This window comes from Tyto alba, unplaced genomic scaffold (assembly GCF_018691265.1).
Source record: "Tyto alba isolate M040663 unplaced genomic scaffold, T.alba_DEE_v4.0 Super-Scaffold_2, whole genome shotgun sequence".
In the NCBI taxonomy this organism is placed as follows: domain Eukaryota; kingdom Metazoa; phylum Chordata; class Aves; order Strigiformes; family Tytonidae; genus Tyto; species Tyto alba.
The window spans coordinates 53,144,884-53,166,715 of NW_024881282.1; the positions used below are offsets into that span (position 1 = coordinate 53,144,884).

The 21,832-nt window shown below is 38.7% G+C and overlaps 1 protein-coding gene across 10 annotated transcripts in view; it reads right to left on the minus strand.

Moving 5' to 3' along the window:
- Window positions 1-295: 295 nt before the first annotated feature.
- TBC1D30 (TBC1 domain family member 30) overlaps window positions 296-21,832 on the minus strand; it is a 57,549-nt gene continuing 36,012 nt past the window's right edge. For 8 of the 10 annotated variants that reach the window (XM_032999825.2, XM_042792011.1, XM_032999821.2 and 5 more), the window contains 9 exons: window positions 20,737-20,922; window positions 17,094-17,262; window positions 15,499-15,667; window positions 12,419-12,524; window positions 6,680-6,792; window positions 6,367-6,506; window positions 4,527-4,733; window positions 4,275-4,331; window positions 296-2,977 (listed from right to left, as the gene is read on the minus strand). In XM_032999825.2, the coding sequence (XP_032855716.2) occupies window positions 2,196-2,977; window positions 4,275-4,331; window positions 4,527-4,733; window positions 6,367-6,506; window positions 6,680-6,792; window positions 12,419-12,524; window positions 15,499-15,667; window positions 17,094-17,262; window positions 20,737-20,922 (1,929 nt within the window). In that variant the 3' untranslated portion in view covers window positions 296-2,195. The remainder of the gene's footprint in view (window positions 2,978-4,274; window positions 4,332-4,526; window positions 4,734-6,366; window positions 6,507-6,679; window positions 6,793-12,418; window positions 12,525-15,498; window positions 15,668-17,093; window positions 17,263-20,736; window positions 20,923-21,832) is intronic. The other 2 variants (XM_032999827.2, XM_042792013.1) reach the window with 1 other exon arrangement.

The window sequence follows — 21,832 nt, forward strand, 5'->3', positions numbered from 1 at the left end:
ACAGCTAAAATGACGTTCCATTTTCTCACCTAGCGGTACTTAAAGAAAATTTCCTGCAGCAAACATCTAACTAACACACCGAGTTGCCGTGGTTCCTTCACCTCAATCCTAAGTGTCCAAGTAGAGTACAAGACCTTCAGAGCATGCTCATCAGTTATTGATTAGGTCTGAATTGCTAGAATTAGTATTCTATTGGCATTTCTTTTCCCAGATCAATATCCGTGCAGAGCTTGCTAATTTTACATTACTTAATCACATCTTAATGTGTTGAAAATTCATGCACATACTTGCAACATTTTAGCAGTTTTTGCAGAATGACAGTCCTTTTATTTTTACTGGTTCAGTATACAGCTTCAGTGTAACACATGGCTAAGAAAAAACGGGGAGAATGATTCACAGTAATATTTTGATAAGTCCATTTCTTCTAAATCAAGGCAGAAACAATTCTCATACAGTCTGTGATCAGTGACTAAATTCTACATTATTTTAAATTTACTTAGCACTATAATCAATCATTAGTGACAATACTACTATAACCTGAAAATAAGTCAGGGGCGAGATCTGCTCTACATCTGGTTTATATTTGTAGTGTTCATACTTTCATATTATTTTTATACACATACATTGGTATAAAGCAACAAAATAAAACTGTCCCCACAACAATAAACAGGGTATATTGTACAGCTTATAAATTATGGTATACCGTAAAATTGATATCACATAAGATATCACAGGTTATGGGATACATTAATAAACAGACAATGATATATTAATTTGAAAATTTAACAAAGAATTTTAAAAGAGGAAGTAAAATATTACATACCATGGGGCTGATTCGCTTTACTGCTGTTACTCCAGTTTAAAATAATGACACTCATGTTGTGGGAAACTTGGAAGCAATAAGGTCACGAATCACAGTTAATACATACAGTTAGGCAGAGATGTAACATTTTAAGAGCAAATCAAGTTTCTTGGAGTGCTTGATTTTGCAACCCTGAAGTTGAAATATCCAACATTTAGTTTCTCTGTCTGCCTGTTTAATATATAGAGAAAAAAATGTACTTGTCTTATGGTTCTCACCAGCTTTTGTTTTTGATTGAGAAGTAAATACTCAGCTTGTTGCTTTGCCCTTGCTCTTCCACACCAAACCAGAAGGAAGCCCTGGAAGCCCAGGATAGTTCCATGGGTCCATCCCACTTACAAGTGGCTGATGCGTTGGCTTCTAATGGTAAGTGGCACCCTAAGTAGCTAATCACTCTATTTATAGAATTTAAAACCCTAAACTATTTTGGAACGTTCATATATTTTACCTACTGCTAAACTGGCAAATATGATTTAATTACAAGTCTATAATCTAGATAATAGGTTTTAAAACCACTGATGCCAAGATGTGCCATATATTCATACAACTACACCTATAGTTGTACCCAATTCCTGATTTTGCAGTGCTGCAACTTTCCAGCAGTAACAGAAATATGTGTTATGTACATAAGTAACAGGAAAGGAGCAAACCAGTGTTGCGGATGGACTTTTGTCTGCTATTCTCACACTCACTGATTACATTTATATTAAAAACAGTAGCAGCAGAGAACTGCTGTGGAAAGAGAAGCACAAAATGCTGCTCAGGAACGTCTGAAGCCGGGTGGCCTCAGGAGGTAAGTGGTAATGTCAGACACAAAGTGGTATTTTTGATTGCTGGGGCTGCTTGTGCTTCTGTTAGTCATGGCTTCTCCAGCTCCTCATAGAGCATGACGAGGTCTAATGGGGAAGCTACCTAATAGTCAGAAAAACTGTTACACGTATCTGCTGCAGCAGATAATTTGTCCTTCAAGTTTTGGAGACAAGAGGCAGCCGTGGGGGGGGCTGAGGGGTTAAAGGCAGCCAGTGACTTTATGTCTGAGTTACATTTAAAGAAACAATATGCTTCACAGTGAAAATCAATGTTTATTTTACCACAGAACCATCAGAATCGAAAACAGGGTGCCAGAGTGCATCTTCACTAATCTATCCCATAAGAACACGGGAGCACAATTTTCAAAACCACGTATTTATACATCCGGTAACCACTTTTGTCCCTGTTACTTAATTAAAGATCATAAATGCTTTGGGACACACACACACATTAAAAAAAAAAAAAAAAAGGTAATACAACTTTTTTGTTACTGTCAGAAATAGAAAGTGCCAGGCAGTGCACATCATCGTTTCCTGGTCCCAGTGTTGCCACTGGCAGATTTATTGAAACTTCTACTCATTTGTGGGAAGTGTACAGTTGGCGTTCTTTCGGTGGGGCCATACAGCCCTAAATTCCTGGCTGTAGCTGACTTTCGAAGGGGCTTGACACTGGGAAAAGGATTGAAGACTTGCAGCTTTGGGTTCGCAGGCTGGGGAGATTTCGCCCCGTTTCCACTGTCACTGGAGGAACTGGAGGACTCTGATAAACGTGGCTGGCTGGACTGATGGGATGTTGACTCAGCATCGGTTTTGTTGTCTGAAGTGAGTTCCAGTGCTTCCAGTTTTAGCTGAACCACTGCCATGTTTGTACTGCTGTCTGTGGAGACTGGCTCAGACGACTGCTGGTCAGCTTTCCGAGCAGTCCTGTCATCCAAACCACCTCCTCCTCCTTCTCCAAATGCAGAATGTTTGGAACTCTCCTCCTTAGCACCAGGACTATTTGTTTTACAGCTCTCGCTCTGCTCATCTATTAGTCCTATGGTGTCCCCATAGCCCAGCTGGCCTTTGGCCCTAGCAATATTCTTTCGATGAACTCGTATGTGAGTGCGCCACGGAGAGTTCAGTTTTGTTTTAAGATCTTCTTGGGGAATGGGAGACATCTTCCCTGTAGCATGACTTGGGATGTGAATAACAGCATTTTTGAGAGACCTGTTATTCAATTTCATCTTCTTTCCTAAAAGGAGGTGGTTTATCACTGGGGAATGGTTTACCTGAGAAGGGAGGAGGCTGGTAACTGGCCCTTTGTCTGAAAGAAAGTGTTTAAAAAGAAACACAGTATTGTTAGAGAACAAAACAAATTAATGTTTTAAGGATTCACCACCAAATTTGACGCCTTTCTTGAGGTAAAGCAAAGGTTTGTAGAACTGACTGCTATTAAAAAAAAAAAAACAAAAACAACAAACAACCACCCCCACTGACTTTCTCTTACATCTTGGGAGTCAAACACAAAGCTGTAAACTTTTCAGTAAAGATTTCATGTTTCTTACTTATGGGTAATTCCTGAGCCAGGAGTACAATGAAAATAAATCATAACAAAAATAGCTTCTCAGTTTTTAGAATTGCACTCTAACTGATAGTTTAACATTAATATTGGCTTCTGATCTTTCCCCTCTTCTTCATTTCTCTTCCAACCATGAGAGGCAATTCAGCTCCTGTATGAGGTCAGTCAAATAAGCCTCTCCATGAGGCTTGTGTGACTAGAGAATGAACCAATGTATTTTTAATGGATGAACTACACCAACTCTTTTCTACTAGGTCCTCTTATTAAACCAGAGCAGTAGACTCAGAATTAGGTAATTAGATGACAGTTTGATTAAACCATAAACCCAGTCCCGCATCACGATTAGTAAGGTTAGATAGGTTTGTATTTGGGGTTAGAGGTTGGCAGTCCTTGGGAATCAACATTTTACTGTTTGCACTGTTTCTGCTGGCTATAGCCTTTGTTCAAAGAAAATATCTTGCCAATATTAAAAATACTAATCATAATCATAATAATACATTTCCTTATGAATGATGTTAATGACAAATTGCAGCTCTACGTATTAAAATGCTCCTGCTAGGACAAGTTTAGACAATCTAGAAGAGGAATAAAAGTTCACCCCAGTGACCCATCTGCATCCTTCAGTTCTGACTCAGAAAGACGACACCTAAGTGGGGAGGAACGAGTGGGTGGGCTGCGTTCAGCTGGGCTGTACATGCTAACCCCCACACTGTTTAGTTTGCCCACTGGGGAAACAGACTCTGTAACGTGGATTCCTAAGTAACAGACTGATGTGCAGCTCAATCCTCACAGCAGTATCATGGCTAGGTAAACTGTCAGACACAATGGAACGTCTAAGCCTGTTCATCTGTGTAATTTGCCATGCCCAGATAATGTGGAGCAGCTATGAATCTACCTGCCACTTGGTCTGAAGCGTACTCAACTCCTCGTTTCACTTTTTCCAGTGCATCAGCATGTCAAGTCCAAGAATGCCAAAGATTTAAAGGTTTTAATCAGAGAGATCAACACAATCCACCCAGAGAACAAAGACACTTTTAAATACCATTGTTCAGCTGGTCCCTGGGACCTAAAAAAATCCCAGGGTCATCATCTTCAGATCCTGACAAAAGAAGAAAAAACATCACCTTCTCATTTACAATCAGGTACCCACTTTACTACTAACGTGTGATATATTCCATCAGTCTCTCTTGTTTCGTTTATTTCATTAAATGTTAAAGAATATTATTTGCCTTGTCCCCGGTGATGAAGTTAGCTTGTACTGTACCGGTAAAAGAAGTGTGTTTTGATATGTTACCTGCTCTTATATACACATGGTGAACCTGCTGTTGCTGCTTCTTCTTTATCCTGGAGTATTGCTTTTTCAGTGCATTAATATCAGTGGTCATACGCTCCATCATCATGCTGTTAAAAGCGGCATGATACTCGCTTCGGCAAGAGTCTATTGCTCCTGGACTTAATTCTGCAATGTTACTGGAACCCAGACTTTGCTCTTCGTTCTGATCTGCATGGAGTGGGAATAAAGTGGAGATGAGGAGTAAATTGGCATGCTCAAGAGTTCTGTAAATTATCTACAGGGGAAATCTACGTCTGATTTCTATTGCCTTATTTAACTGTAGTCTTCAATTGAAAATTTATTACAATATGCATATTTAACAAGGCTGCACTATTTATAATAAGTAGTATTACATTTCTAGAACTCCTGATTAAGAATAGCAAGGGTTGAGGGGAGTTTAAAGAGTACGAAAGCCAATTAACATCACAATGCAAAGTTATAAGCACAGTTTTTCAATTATGCAAAAGTACACCAAACCATAACTAAAGTAATTCAGAAACTGATTATTAAAGACACTCAGTTGGACAAAGAGGAGGCTAACAATGCAAGTTATAAAACACATTACAGTCAAGCAGGCATGAGATTAAACAACCCACCTAGTGAGAGCAGCGAGAAGCATCAAGAAACAATTACAGCACCACAGGGAGGAAACTGCTAGTAGCAACAAAAGGTTTAGGCACAGAGCAGCTGAGGATCAGGCAGCTTGAGAGGGTCTCTGATCAACTGCCATGCAATTTATTTTCACAGCTGCTCCTGATGCACCACCAAACTGGCACTCCAGGGTCAAGGGGCTAATTCTTTTTCAAGTGATGTCTGTTTGTCTTTGGCTTAGTTTGCAACAGCAGTTTGATGTTCTGACTATGTGCTAGCTTGAAGCAACTGTTAGAGACTTACAGTCCCTCGGGAAGGGAAAAGCAAAACACCATGGTGATCAAGAGGAAAACTGCAGCTTACAGGTCTCAGCAAAACCAAGCCACAAGAATGCTGATGTGTAATCAGCTAACAGCAACTGCGACATCAATCCGGGTTTTTTTTTGTGGGGAAGGTGGGGATGGGTTGGGGATAAATAACTACAGCCTCTCCCGGGATATGACAAAATCCCTGTTGATCCAATACCATTTCGTAAAGGCGGCTGCAAGTTAACAAATAATCTGCTTTTCCTGTATGAATCAGGATTTTGTTCTGCTTGTAGAGGTTGCACAGGTAAACATGCAACTCTATCAGAAATTTTATTTCAACATGAAGGGATTGGAAAAATAGTGACATTTTTTCAGAATACCCTAACACATACCCAGTTTTTTTAAAAAATGTGAATATACCCAAAACATACAACAGTCTGAAAGCTTGGCCAAAAGGGCCTGCAGAATTCACTCACTGCTGATGGCATATGCATGGCTAATACTGGAAGCTAATAAAGGTCAAGATTATTTATTACACGTGCACTCTTCAGAAAATGCTGACTACCTAACAACTGTCTTGGAAATAAGCATGGATTTAGGGGGGGCTTTTTTCCACACACGTGCTTCTTTTTTTGGGGGTGGGCAACACCATAGGGTTGTTTTTTTAACTGTAGTCAAATCCTTAACTCACACAGTCATTTACTGCATACATACAGCTTTCAAACTTGATTTTGAAGACATCTTCATGGACCGTAGAGCAAGTCATTTAGCACCTGCTGTAATCTCTACGTGAATACAAAATACAATTTTCATAGCAGCTTTCACAGAGGAAGCTGCAGATGACTTCTGCAAGGTCGTGCAGATTTAACTATGTTTTCCAGAATGAACAGAAGCACTATTACCTTTCATCTGTTTTTGGTATTTTTGTAGCTCTGGTGCCAAAAACCCACTTAGCGGTCCAAGACAGCCAATTGCATTGGCAATTGAGTCTTCATCATCTAGGTCATTCTCCTCGTCACTGTCTCTGGTTCTGCCCAACCTTCTGTCAAATGAGAACATAAGAGAAAGAAGAGACAGACGTTCTTAAGTATGACCGTTACCAAACATCTTTATTTTCTTTAGGAGCATACAAGGGAGGATGTCACCTGTCTTTTCACTATCTGCGTAGGGTAACCAATAACTCTATATGCCATAAGCAGTGCATTTCAAACTTACCCTGAAAGTGAAGTTGATTTTACTGCTGCAGGGAAAGGAGTAATGTTGTATGTGTATTTCTCTCTTAATTCTGCCAGTTGTGGGAAGGGAAACTGAGCCATGGTATAAACAGTCTAGGGGGAAAGAAAAAAAAAATATACAGCTTTTAAAAAGTTTTACTTTAACTAACAGTCCCACGGAAGATTTCTCCATGAACAGACTTTCACAGTCTTGCAGGATTAAATGCTGCACATTCTCATGTGCTGTAAGAAAAATGGAAATGGTTTAGTTTTATGATTCAGTTGGTATTTCCTGTAAGAAAAATAAAGACTGACTCACTAGACAAACATATGGTTCAGAGTAAAAAAAAAGAAAAAAAAAATGGAACTGATAACGTGAGATGTAGGGTCTTTTTCAACTCCTATAATTATTTAATAATCACTGTCAATCCTCTCTTTGTCAGTACACTGGAAATCCTCCTCTTTCTCCAAATATGATTTCACTTAGATGAATGCATTACTGAGGTTTTGGGGATCTTCCAGAAGACCTACATTTAGGCTCAAGTATTCAACAAGGTATTGACACTAGCATAAACAGGAAGGAGCAGATCTTCACTGGATGTGGACTGTTAACAGATCCTTTACTTCACCTGAGCAGCCTCAAGAGCTTGTGTGAAGGAAATCAATCAAAAGTTATGGTGACAGGGGAAGGACCCAACATCCAGCTAACTCTTCTCCTCTGGGTTTCTAGTTTTGACTGTTGTTTTGTGGTGGGGATTTTTGTTTCTTTTTTTGTTTGTTTGTGTTTTTTGTTTTTTTTTTTTTTGTTTGTTATTTTGGAGGGGGGGTGGCGGGAGGAGGGAGGGTAGTGGTGGTTGGATTTTTTTAAAAGAAATTTGTTCTATGGTGAACAAAGAAACCTCTCTGCAACTCTACATGTAGTCCCTAGAATTTAAAACAAGGTCAGTTAAAGAAGATAAATAGTTGCAGATGCATTTGCTTTCAGCATTATTTTTATTCTGTAATAACGGAACATGTGTCACCAGTCAACCTGGCACAAAGACACATCATATGCCTTGCAATATCACTGCTGACTTGTTCCTACCTATTTTAGCTGCCTTTTTTTTTTTTCCCCTGCTTTTATACACTTACAGGCATTCAGAACTTCAAATAACTGACACACAATTCATTGAGAGTCTCAATGTCAAAAGTAAAATGAAGCAAATAGCCAAAATATAATTTCCCATAGTTTCTCTGAAATATTATAGCTTTTCCCTACCTTGAAAATTAAATATTTTCCTGAAAGATAGCAACGTAAAAATGTTTCATTACCTATGACAGGAAATCTTTACTTTTTCTTTTTCTTCCTGTGCTATTAAGTCAGTGACATTATCATCTGAAGGCAAGTGGCCTCAATTAAATTAAAGGAAATTTTGAACAATTTCTACATAATGCATTCTTGAACTGTGCCCTGTCTGTGCTAAATACACTAAGGAGAATTGCAAACATTAATTCAGTACTAGACCTTTCCTGACAGAAGAAGGAACAAAAAAAAAAAAAGTTTCACTAAGAGCAATGATGTGAGCAGTGAGGAGCAGGAAGGACACTCCTGGCTAGATCAGGCACAGGGCAACAGTGCAGCTCAATAGGCTTCTGTGTGAAAATGCTTTTACAGCTCGAGCCATGCACAGACTCTAAGGCAAAGAGAATGCCTACAAAAACCCAGAGCATGAACTGAAGCTTTGCCACTCCATGAAACTACAATGCTACTGTGAAAGACAAATATCCTCTAGGGCCTGAACTGCCATATTCCGGCAGTTTACCAGACGAAGGAATTTTATGATCTGGAGAAACACCTACCTCCGGCCCAATGTGTCTGCTGGTTTGTTTGATCTCCACCACACTTTCCTGGGTTTTTTTCCCCATGTGTCTCAACCCTCTCCCTTCATAGGGAAGGAGGTGTGTCTGGAATTTATTTCTACTCTTTATGTCAACAGCCTTTTCAGGTAACCTGTTCCATATGCTAGTTACCCTTTAAGTGAAACAGTTGACTGAGTCCTCCATTTACTCCTTGCACCTACTGGTTTAGATTACTCTTTTAGCTTTTGCCTGTCTCCAATCTGTGCCTCTTCCAGATCCTGTGCAATTTCTTTCATTTAGCATACACGGTTTTAGCTTAATTACTTGTTATCAGATTATAACTGGAGATCTCTCTTGCCACCTGGGTAAGAGATCCACAAACAAATTTTATGCTGATTCAAGGTCCATTGGAAATTTAAAAAATATTGTCAGTCAGCATCTGTGATCTCCTCGCAACAAAGCTTCAGAGTCAAAGCATCCTGTTCCTAGTTTGTACACAGCCTTGGATGCCATTTGGTTAATTCTGGTGAAACTGTGCCAGGGGGAAACAGCCTACACATACAAAGCACAATGCAGCCAAACTTGTTACCTTATTTATGGCCATAAGGGGCAGATTCTGGGAACAAGAAAAGAGACAAGGAAAAAACCCTCTCTTCTCACCTTAAATCAGTAGCATTTGTCAATCCTTTGCCTTACCCTAAAAATGCAAAGCCATCTACACCCTCAGCAGAACACCATACAAAAGATGATGGGCTGTGACTTCCAAAACAGGGTAAGCAGTTTTGCCTTTGCAGACAGCTCAAATACACTTATTTCAAGAGCCACCTCACACTGGGATAAGGTTCTTCTCTCTTTTCATTTTCACTAAGAAAACAAAACAAAAAGCAAAAGCAGAAACAAACCCAACAGAAAAGACAAAATAATACTCAAGTAGGAAGTTAACAGTGAACACCATCAAATCAGGGTAACTGTCTATGGGAGATAGTCTAAAATGCTAGGGTACTAGAGAGGGATTAATCCCTGTTGCCATCCACCACAGTAAACATACAGGGATGCCTCTCCTTTTCCTGTTTGCTTCTTATCTACTCTACGCTGCAAGGTTTCTAGGCATACAAACTGAATTAGTTTAGCTGCTTATGAAAATGCTCGCTTTCTAAGAAGGCATGAAAGCATGTACTCAATCTAGCACGTGCTGTTTAGAATATCTGCAGACACCTGGCATACAGCCTTCTGTCTCCATGTTAGAACCAAAGTTTATTAATAGGCCAATAAAATCACATTACTGAATTGTGTTATTTATTTAACTTCTAGTCCTGAATACACATGTGGTATAGTATCTGATGTGTACAGCACTTACCCTTTAATTACCTAAACTGTTCAATCTGAAAAAGGAGGAAGGTGTAGGTTTGCTTGCTCCTCCAATCCCTCTATGTCCTCCTCAGCACAACACTGTAAGAACTCCTACCATGAAAGGGCCAAATCTGCAAAAGCTTTAAACCCTCAATTCTTAGGTATAGGCACTGCCTGCATGGGAGGGAGGGAGGCATTTTTAATGATAAATTTGCATCAACTATACCTGCTAGTGGAGAGAACGAGTCCTCTGATCTACTTTAGACATCTGCTATATCAACACTTGCCCCTGAAGGATCAGCTGTACCTCCCTCCTCCAACTGTCAAAGGAAACAGGCCTTTTAGAGCACAATTTGTTTCCTAGTGTCAGAGAAGTGCCTGTTACTCTTCACCAGCTTAAGTGAGCCTGGACAGGTAGTGCAGATGCAAATGTAAGTGTCACACAAGTCTAAAGAACAGCGAGACGACTGCCACCAACAACGTGTATTGAAATGTGCAGGGAAGGCAGAGTAGGCTATTAATACTTTTCCATAGTAGGATACTAATCCTTGAGCCACCTTGTAAAAAGTATCAGATGTAAATTCACTGTTCTGATTTTGATTAGAGGAAAAAAGAAAAAAAAAGAAAAAAAGATTTGGAAAAAAAAGCAGTCTAAATATTCATCTCTGACTGACTCCTCTGAAAAAGCCTAAAGCAATTTAAAAAGCAGCATCTTCAAGCAGCCTGGATCCTTTCATTAATGCAAGGGTTCATATTTCTTTCTTCTCCAACAGAGAAAACTGTTCAAATGCAGCAGCCAGACACATGGTGGCATTCATATCACCTAATGCTAAACTCCTGCAGCGCCTAATTCTCTCCACTTACAGTAAAGAGAGCCTAGAGTGAACACCTCAGATGGAGACAGCCACATTGCCAGTGCCTGCCTTTGACTTGAAGAATGCTATCTATAGTGTGGTTTCTTCCGCTGAGAGGACACACATAAACCAGACACACTGCTCCTCTATGTAGAAAACTTAAACCTACCACATTCTCCGTATCAATGGCAATGCTATCCTACCTTAATGCCCCTGTCAGTGTCACAAAATACACATGTACACTACGAATACACATATGTGTATTCATGCACTTTGCACCAAGTGCTTTTTTGCTGAAACACAAAGACTGCTAATTTAGTATACTTGTAATTGCAACAGTCAAACCAAAAAGATCCTTCCATCCCTCCAACCAGTGGGTTACCTATGCCTTATCTTCTATTACACACAACAGTGAAGAAATCCACACTAAGTCACTAAAGCTCACTTCAGCTTTCTCAACATTATTCTTTGTCACAAATGCCACATCTTGATTTTGTACTACACTTGAGACCAGGAACTGGAACGCAACGAATATGAGAAGGCGTCAGCTTGTGCCACTCTCCTCATGCATCCTCGATATCTGAACTGTCTTGTGAGAAACCTTAACACTTATTTAAAAAGCATGCGAGTACCTCCAACCAGCAGCATTTCCATTTTTGAAGCATAACAAAGCCACAGTGCTCACTTTTCCCACTCCTAGAGCTCCCTCATCAGACAAAACAACAACAATAACAAAAAAATCAAAATCTGAAGGTAATCCTTTACTTCAGGGCAGTACTTTACCACATTAAGTGTATTATCCCAGACAGTGAGTTTTGCTTCCAATAATGGGTGACAGAAGGCACCTGCTAACTACTGTTAATAAACTCATGCAGCTTTGTAGATGGACACTTTTCTGCCTTCCCTTAGGTAAAAAATTTCAGGTGAATTACATGCTCCGTATTTGCACCCATTTAATCACCATGCTGTAACTCATCAAAAGCAAAGCTCCAGAACTGTACCATGTAGTCTTTATAACACATCTAAGTAGACAACACCTCAAGGATGTGACAAAAAGACATGGAAGTGCATATCAGTAAAATGGTATCTGCAGTACTAAAGGTCCTTTCCCAGAACAGTGTGGACCTTTTTTCTCATACAATGACATGCTTTAAGAATTCAGGGACTACATTTATCTACAACTGTCTTTGTTTACAGTTCACTGATGACTGCTCATGGCTTTTTTTTTTTTTTTTTAAATCATGAAGGATATTTTTTTCCCCTTTATCACATAATAAACTCGTCTCCCACAGTGTCTGCAGAACGAAAAGGACACAGTGCAATAAATGACCAAAACATAACAATAAAACAAAAGAACACACTAAAAATTATGACTACGAAAAGATTCTACATCTTACTTGTGTAAATCCAATTAGGTATTATATCACAACAAACTTTCAGCTGGCAATACACAACCTACTTTTCTGAAATGGAGCCTAGTGGTTTTCTATACTTCATGTATAGGATAAAATTTCAGTTTGAACTGCAGGTTATCTATTTGTTTCACTGACGTGCTAGCTCAGCTCAGTTATCTTAAACTTTTATTCTTGGGAGAGTTTATGTTTCTGCAGTATCTGAGCAAAAATGTAATTTGTTAGAAATCAGCACCTGAAGGATGCACCGAAAACACAAACAATAATTATATCACAATTACTCACCTGCATGAGTTCATTGCTGTCAATCAGACTGTCTTCCAGCATCTCCTGGGTCAACTTGCCCATGGTACTGTAAAACTCATCTGCAGTTTCACAACGTTCTATTTGCCTACATCAAAATACATGTTTTTTTATTTTACTTTTACATATGATTACACACCTCCAAACCGAACCCGAACTTTCTGTCATCATAAAATATGTGCTTCCATTAGCCACCTTAATTCTTAAGTTTATTGCAATCCTCCCTACACTTCCAAATAATAAAACTGTGCACATCACCTTGGAAATGCTGGTGCAGGAAAAGGATGTACTGAGCACAGCTTACTGTCCTGACTCCTCATGATAAAGGATCCATGCATGTCCAGACAGGTTACTCCCTCCGCCCCTTTCACTTCTACAACATGAGAATCAATAAATCCTGCCTTCTACTAGCACAAGGAAGCTCTCCCATCAGCTCAAAAAGGAAGCATAAAGATTTCTTGACTGCCTCACCACCGATTCTTCACTATGCACTGAAAGGATGAATGCACTGGTCAAACTGTCTTTTTGTCAGATGGGAACATATTTGCTGGCCAGAAAACATTCCAGTGGAGTGCATTAGCTATAGGTGTATTTATATATGTCATTGTATTCAAAAGACCTGAGCTCACATAATGCTGAATGAGGGAAAATTCACTCTATCCCGAATATCTGTGAACACTACTTCTAAATTAGAGATGCCGATTTTTTGGTTGGTTTGGGGGTTTTATTTTGGTGGTGTGAGTTTTTTTTGCTTGGGGTTTTGGGATGGAGGTGGGGAAGGAAGAAATCGGTTGGGTTTTTTGGTGTTTTTTTTCACACTTTGTATTTCTAAAAGCACAGAATCACCTACAGTGTCAGCTAGAGGAAGAGAAATATGAGCAATATTCCTTTTGTGAGTTGCTATTCTACACGCATTAGGGCCAGCAACTAAACCACCTCTCCTCTCTCAGGTGAAAAACCTGGTTTACTTCTATCTCAAGTGCATTGCTGGCTACATATTGTAGCCTCCCCTGTAAAATACAGCTTCTGGAGTGATGAGAAAAGTACACTGCCTTTTTTCTTAAGGAGTAGAAGAGGAAGCTTCCTTTAATCTTCAGCCTCTATAGGAAACACCCACTGAACTATGAGACTCCTACTGAAATTTTAACATAGTTTAGCTAAAAGAATGATGAAGTAGGGGAAAAAAAAAGTAGAAACAATGGGTATGTAGCCAATTATCACAAACCTACTGCTTACCTTCCCTGATACCCTCAGTCTCTCAACACCTCCACATACTGCTTTCTCTAATGCACCTAGTTTTAAATGCCCCTTCCTTCTGTCTCCCTCAAAACAGAAGTATGATTGAACCACCCACATTTTAAGATAAGCACTTCTCACCCCATTTTCATGTCTAGAAAGATAAGTCCTGAGAAGTATGAAGATCACGAGACTATGATCAGTGTTTCAGGCCCCACTTCCTTAAATCCCCCCGTTACGTATCTAGTGGAGAAGAAAGAGGAACAAAATTGCAACCTTCTCCCAGAAAAAAAACATAGTGCCCAATCTTTTACTTCGTCATCTCATTTGATAGGATTAATCACAAACTTACTGTATATTAATTCTTGCTCAGTTTTAGTGATTCATCATCTTCTGGATCTCTGGTCACCCCATCAGTGTCCCTTTCTGTTAATTGCCCCCAAATCTGCCAGACTTCTCCCATTCCCCACAAACAACAGTTACAAGGTGTGCAGTGTGATCAGCTTATTCTTTTAGACATACTCTTACAGATTTCTTCATTCTTTTCCTTTCAATTTTTATAAAACACATTTCATTTTTGCTTTAAGTTTTATGGTAAAATCTTCAAAGCAATGACCTACTTTTTAATCATGAGTTGGAACATTCACAATTACAGCTTTTAAGTGCACAGAGACCCACTGCAACAGGACCTTTTATCTGAAGGTATGGTTCAAAGTAATAAAGCACAATGGGACTACATATAGCTTAATCCTAATGCAAATGGTTCATGCAAGTTTCAGTCATGAACTGAACAAATAAAGTTCTTAGGAAATTATTATTCTAATTATTATTCTTCAGATTAAAAATTAAATATACTAAACAAAGTCTCTTACAATGCTACTGGCCTGCAGTGCTGATTTATTCAGAAAGAAAAAAAAAATTAAACCTCCAAGGACAGAGCTGAACATAAATCCCAGTGGTTTGGTCTCAGGGAAAAAAGGAAGGTAAGTGTTGATGGGCACCACAAGAAAAAATTGATGCAGCTGCTGACGCCAGCTGAAAAAAGTTTCCAGCTGAACTAACATCTGCTTGACCTGTCAGAGCTCACACCTCCCACTGAAGTCAGTGACAAAACTGGTTTCTCCAGGAGCACTGCATGCTCTTTAGAATGTAAATATTTGCTGTGACAAGGGATGACTTTAGACGAACTAACCATCTCTTGTGTTTTGTCCTATGTGATGAGTTTCCAAGGCCATAAAGGACTAGAATATAAACTTGGCTAGAATGTGCTTAAAAACACAGAATTTCAGGAAAATTTGTTTTCAAGTCTTAACAGAAAAGAACCATGTAACACTAAATCATTCTCTTAGTAACACTGAACTCCTTCCTCAGCTATAGCCAATGGGCTCAAATTCTTGAGTGTCCTTCAGTGAAAATAAGGGAATTAACATCCCCCCAGCTTCAGATACCCAACTAAATCAGCTAGTCACCCTCAAGTCTCTCTGTATGTCTTTCCACAGAGTATTTATCAGCTCCCTCACAGGTCTACATTCTGGAGTTCAACCAACCTTTTAGCATAGCATGAAGACATTATACACAGACAACGGAAACAACTGAAGACATTTCCTGCAGAAAGGATCAATTAATTATCATGCCCATTCTGACATGATGTCAGAAGCACGTGTTTTTCAGGAAGCCATAGAGGCACTCTGTGCAGCTTTTTCAAAGCAGAATCATTCTCCTGAAAGATTGCATATTGTTTAGAATTGAGAACACGCTCTTCAGAACAACATAAATTACATATTGCTCACACTGAAAAGAAAGATCATATAAAAATAATCACTTACTCTCCTAACTTTGCCCAGATAGCCAAAGCTACTCTCAGTATAATTTCAGAGCCTTCAAAGAATACTGAATCCCAGATCTTCAAAACTGTATGGTTAGGCAGACAAGTGGCAAAGAGGGTCAGAAACCACTGCATTGTGAAGACATTTGTAAGTGGTGGTTCGTAGCCTCCTGAAATTAAAATAAATAAATATATAAATAATGTTTAAAGTAATTGTAATTTACTATTATTTTACAGTGACTATTAACAGCATACTGAAATTCACCAGACATTCTAGTACCTCTGTTACTGCTCAGAACTTACTTAGACTGCAGCTGTCCAAATATAAGCTGAGAAAAAGAGTGATGGAAAAATGACACGCTTAGTCACCTCTCATTCTGCTGCACTGTAAAAAACTCTAAGCAGCAGCATTGGCTTGGGACTGTAAACCCTGGAAAATACCATCATACTTTTTTTTTTCTTTATATCAGAAAGATTGCTTTTCCTTCCCCAAAGCCATATGAGCTAAAAGCTTTTATTAAAAAACCCTAAACCCACCGGATTTCTTCAGAAACTAATGGCATAGGTCTTTATCTACATGAAGGTGAAGGTGACTGTGACTGTAAAGTCCTATCTATTGTTTTAGTACCCTGATGCACTGCCAGCTTAGCAAAAGCAATTGTAACACATTCAGTTTTCCTTTTGGCTTGTTAAGTTTCAAACAAGATTTAGTATTTTAGCCCAACACTCTTAAGTTTTACTTTCTTGTTATGCTCAGAGAACACTTTGTGCATCCTTGTATCAACTGATGCACTGAAGGTCATTACCAAATAGGCTGTTGACTGCGAAAACACTTTCAAACAACAAATACTTCCTTGATATCCTTTCTTTGTTTTTGTACAGCTTGGGCACAGTCACAGTTTATTGACATGGAACATGATAGTAGGTCTTTTCTAAAATGGAACTTGGGGTGCACTTAGCTTCCAGTCTGAAAAAAATCCCAACCAACCAACAACAACAAACCCACCCTACCCAAAACACTCTCAAATAAAAGACCTGTATCTTGCTTAAAAAAAAAAGAAGTCTGGAGGGAATGCTATACCAGAAAAAGATCACAGTATAAAGCCAGTTTTTAGGTAGCAACCCAAGAAGTACTTCTGAGTTTTGTACCTGTGTATTACCAAGCATCCAGGTGAAGAAATATTAACCAGCCACCACTGGCTGTCACACTGTAACTCTTCCCAGAACAGCTATGTAAGCTAGCAACTACAAGGAGAAACGCTAGGACAGGTATCTTCCGCTAAGGCAAGAAACAACATTTTCAAGGTAGCCCTTGTACTAAACTGTGTGTAACAGTGGTTGTCACTCCATGTGTTTTATATCCTTGTCAACAAGAATCACAACCAAATTATTTCCCCTTTATTTTTTTCCTGAGAGCACCACCGGTTCATGTCAAGGTTATCAATACAGGGAAGTGTCATTTTTCACCTTAACAATTTAAAATATATATTCTAAGCAATAAAATCATGTAAACGCTTCAAAGACTGTATTTTTAGATCAGTGCTCAGATGAAACAGTAACAAAAAGGAATTTAGTAGCATTTTCTGTTGAACCTACCTCCACTTTCTCTGTTAGCAGCTCTTTGCAGAGTGTCTAAGTGCTGGGACAGTTCAGGAAGTTTCATTCGTAAAAGATCTCGGAAAACAGCCATATCCACAGAGAGAGCACGGAGATTATTGACAAAATAGCTATCAGGAAGCACCTTATCAATTAGGTAAATCATGATCTGTGGGTAAATGAAATACCATGTAGAACTTACAGCACCAGTTATTTTCTAAGAATAACAGAAAAAAAAAATCTTAGAAGTTCTCTGTTCACTAAAGAGTGTCTTGGAGAGAGTGGCAACACATGCCTCTGGTATCTCCATTTACACAGGGAGAAAACATTTTCATTTTACGCATCCACAGGTATGCTAAGTATTCACAAGCAATCAAGGTGCAAAGGCCTCTTGAAGCTGTCCAGAATTTAGGAACCATTAATGACCAAAAATCAATGTCCCAGTAAGCTGTGCCCGAATTGGAAGCATTACTCAAACCGAAGGCAATTTTTGGCAATTCTGATGCTGTACATGTTCATAAGATTCTCCACTGCTGGAAAGTTCCACTGTCCCTTCTGTGGTTGTTAACCGCCACAACTAGAAGACTGATCTTCCAAATCATCTTTTTCCCCTCTCCAAAATGCAAGATAGTGCTCCTTAAAGAAGGAACATGCTTTACTGGGATGTGTTACCGTGTGCTGCACTTCATCTTGTCACTGTAAAAGGTGCTAAATTAAGCAGCATGAGACATTTTTAACAGACATCTGTTTCAAGTGAGACAGCTGAACTACATGGGTGGCAATGTATTAACTGGATACTGTCCGGTGACATCCTGAACAAATGCAACAAAGAAATATGCAGAAGTTAGTGCATATCATCAGCCCAAAGATGCTGACCTTCACTCCAGGATCTTTTACAATCTCTATGGCCACCCTACAAACTGTATCCAGAGAGCCTGCACGCAGTCATCCCGTCTGCTTCAACTCTCCATTGCTCCTTTGTTAAGATTTCAAACGAGCACCCTTATCATCTGTTTTCTACAGCCTCTAATGCTTGAGGAGCGCGGCACCTTTACACACAGGAGACAATCCTCCTTCCAATTCCCTTCTTTTCGTAAGATGTCCACAAAATAGCTTGGCAGACAACTGACTTCCAAGAGCACCACCTTACATAGTCTTACTGTTTCATTTTCTCTCCCAGCAGCTTCTGACCGCATACTACCATTTGTCCTTGCAAGATTTTTTCGGTCAGTAACAGCCTTCTGTTCCATGTTTTAAAGCATGTAGATTAGTAGTCAATACAGGCAAATAAGTAGCTTTTACACGTTTTTGATGGTGGTTTTTGGTTTTGTTAAATTTTAAGGATTGAAAGAAAATAGGAGATCAGTAAATAAGCTGGAATTTCGTATTTTGACAATGCATTCCCTAACCTTTGCTGAATACTGAGACAACTCATTGCCTTTTAAAATATGCTTTATTTTCTTCAGATATATTTCAACCAATGGAAGAGTAATTTAATACAGCAACATTAACTTACAACTACACTACCTGTGTTTTTATTAATTTCTTATGACATAAGCCATACATCCCTATGTCAAAGAAACCATTTTATAATTGCTTTTGCTCGCTTCCTACTATTACTTCAAAAATGTCAGATGTATGAGAGCACAGGAAAGAACAGAAATCTTTTTGCAACACTGAAGTCCATTCTATTTCACTGACATGTGGATAGTTTTGAGAATTTTTTTTAAAAAGCAGCTTCACATATTTACCAGATTGCAATAGACACTTTCTTCATGACACATCTCTACGTATTTATTTTTATTGTTTGACTTTGTAGTGTTTCTCCACAATAATGTGCAGGAAAAAAATGTTTTTTAAGTTTCAGTATCTATGAGACTTTTATGTGTACTTTGATAGCTTCTACACATGCAAGCTCTGATCTTCTTATCATAATTTCAGTGGGCTAACTTTGAGGTGTCTTCAGGGAATTAAACATGCTTACCTTAACTAGTGAAGACTCAAGCATCCCTGGCTTGGCATTCACTGAAGCTACCACATTGGATCCTGTGCCATTAAAGCCCCATGGTGTCAGTAGTACCAGCTGTTTCCCAGCCTCTGGGAGACACTTCCCAGCCACAGAGCCTTTGTCCTTCTCAGAAAGGGGACCTGACTGGCAAGCCATGAGAATCCCCTTGCTCCCTTAACTCCTAGACTTACAATAATCCAAACATAGTTTCCCCGCAGCTCCAATCCTGAGAGCAGTTTTACAGGCAACAGCCTCTGCAGCTGTTCCAAAGTCGCTCCTCACTTGCTTTAGACGGCACAGTGACTACAAGAAGGAAACAGCCACATGCTAACCCCCAATTCCTTTCTTTCTTTTCCCCCATTCCTTTTTTTTTTCCCCTTCCCTTTTCCCTCTCTCTTCTGGGGAAATTCCAACCCTGCAGAGCCTATGCACTAAGCTTAGAAAATAAATTACTTTATTTTCCATTCTTACTTTTGCCAGGTAAGGCCCATTTTGATGCTAACAGCTGTCAGTGCTTTACCTCCCCAGGCAGTCGGGCACCATTGCATTGTCTCCTTAGCACAAGGAGCCTGACGCTGCTCACAGTACAAGACAATCCAATAACATAAGAAGGCACACAGTTCTTATAATCAATTTGGACTTCACAAATCTTGGACAATTGTATTTCCTATATTATCATAATGTGTTTTAGGAGCTTCTGGACAGTATAAGATCACAATAAAATGTGACAAATTATAGTTAAAACACCGAGGAAATTTTTAGCAAGAATTATGGAAAGGAAATTTTACTCTCTGATACAAAGTAGGTATATTATGGTATTTTCTTCCTATTACAGGCAGCTCTCTATAATGAAGTATTAAGTACCAGCTAGCTGGACTCTGCTACCACAAGCTTTATATTTTAGGAGCTCTGAGTGAATCTAAATATTTACCATATTTAAAACATTATTTAAGGCAAACCAAACAGTATCTCAAGAGTCACAGTCATTTTTACTAATTTGACCCCAACTCATACATATGAGCAAGTTTACTTAAGGGAATTTGCACATGATCTTGGCAAACTTTAAACCACATCCTGTAGTAAACTGTACTTCCATTTTCTGATGTACTATAAATTTCATGAAGCTTTAATTAGAAAAGGTCTAAAAAACCAGAACACTGCATGACTAACGTAGCCCAGAAAGTAGCTTCAAAGTGATTTACTTTAATTTTAAATATTTATTTTGTGTTTTGCTAGAATTCGCTTTGAAACGCAACAAATTTATTAACTGCCTTGCATGCTACTGACACATAAGAGGTTGATTATGGAATCTGAAGGTTTCAGCTACCTATGGTGTTTGGAAGTGGATTTGGGATCATGGGATAAGATATTCTAAAATCAGCAGCAGTGTTCCCATTTATTTTCTTTTTATGGACAAGCCCTCATTTGTTGTTTGAAAAAAAAAAAAAAAAACAACAGTGATAACATTCGAACAGTTCATTTTAGCTCAGAGAGGACAACAAACGATTCACAGATATAAACTGCTTAACTCTTTTGAGTTCTGCTCTTCTAGGCTGCCTACAAAATTCACACACCAGTTTACTATAAAGTTCACTAACTAAAAGCAATCTGAAAAAAAAAAAAAATTTTACTCACTTTCAGGGCATCCCCTTCATTGCCCTCCATTACTTCCAGAATAAGTGCAGCCAGTATGTTAAATCCTTGACAATAGCCAACAGATTTATTCCATCTGGCATATGCCAGCAAAACACGTTTTAATACCACTCGGTCTTGCTCTGCCTCCTGGCCACAGTAAGAACTGCAACCAGTTCGGTGAAGGTCCTTTAAAGGGAGGAGGGGGAACAGAAAAAGAGGGGGGGAGGGAAAAAAAAAAAAAAGAAAAAAAGAAGAGACAAGGACAGAAAAGATGTACATTTTCCCATTTTCCTTCCTCCTTTAGCTCTCCCGTCTGTCCCAGTTTTCCTTCCACCTCCACCCTCCCAATACATACTCCCAAAGTTGATGACAATGTTTATTTTTTAATCTGTAAACCTTTAGCTGAGTGAAGAGAAATAGGTTTAGCAAGCTCTTAAGTAAACAAGTTACCTAAAAGATGTTCACATGAAGTTGTCACAGAAGATATTAACAAATAGTTATGTTTCAGAGGCAAGACATAACAGCTGCTTAACTGAACAAAAAAGAGCAACGGTTTTTATTGAAGTATAAAAGTACTACTAAGCAATTAAGTTTTCAAAACATAAAAAACCAGAAACAGCATCCTTGAGATTTAACCAATTTATAAGTGAAAGTCAAAACATGTACTACAATGTTTAATATTTCATATCTATAAACTTAAATTACCAAATACAGGTGACAACTGTAATAATCACAAGCACAAGGTATTTTGCTCCTCATAATCTAATAAAGGTTACTGTAGAACACAATCTCTCCTAAATAGAGCAATACTTCCTAAATAGGTAAACAGAAAAATATTTAAGTCACCACAGCAATACAGATCTATCAAGCTCTTCCCTAAAACTGCCCACTGTTTAAATACTAAATGTTAATTAGTTGAGAAATATACATAGACAAAGGCATTTCATACCTGTAAAATAACCGAAAATGCTCAGTTGGTATATTATAAAACACATTTTTTAATCCCAGCAAACTTTTGTGTTTATTTATAGGTAAGAGGAAAAAAACCTCACTTATGTTCCTTTGTCTCTATTAAACTCCAGTATTTCTTTTAAAA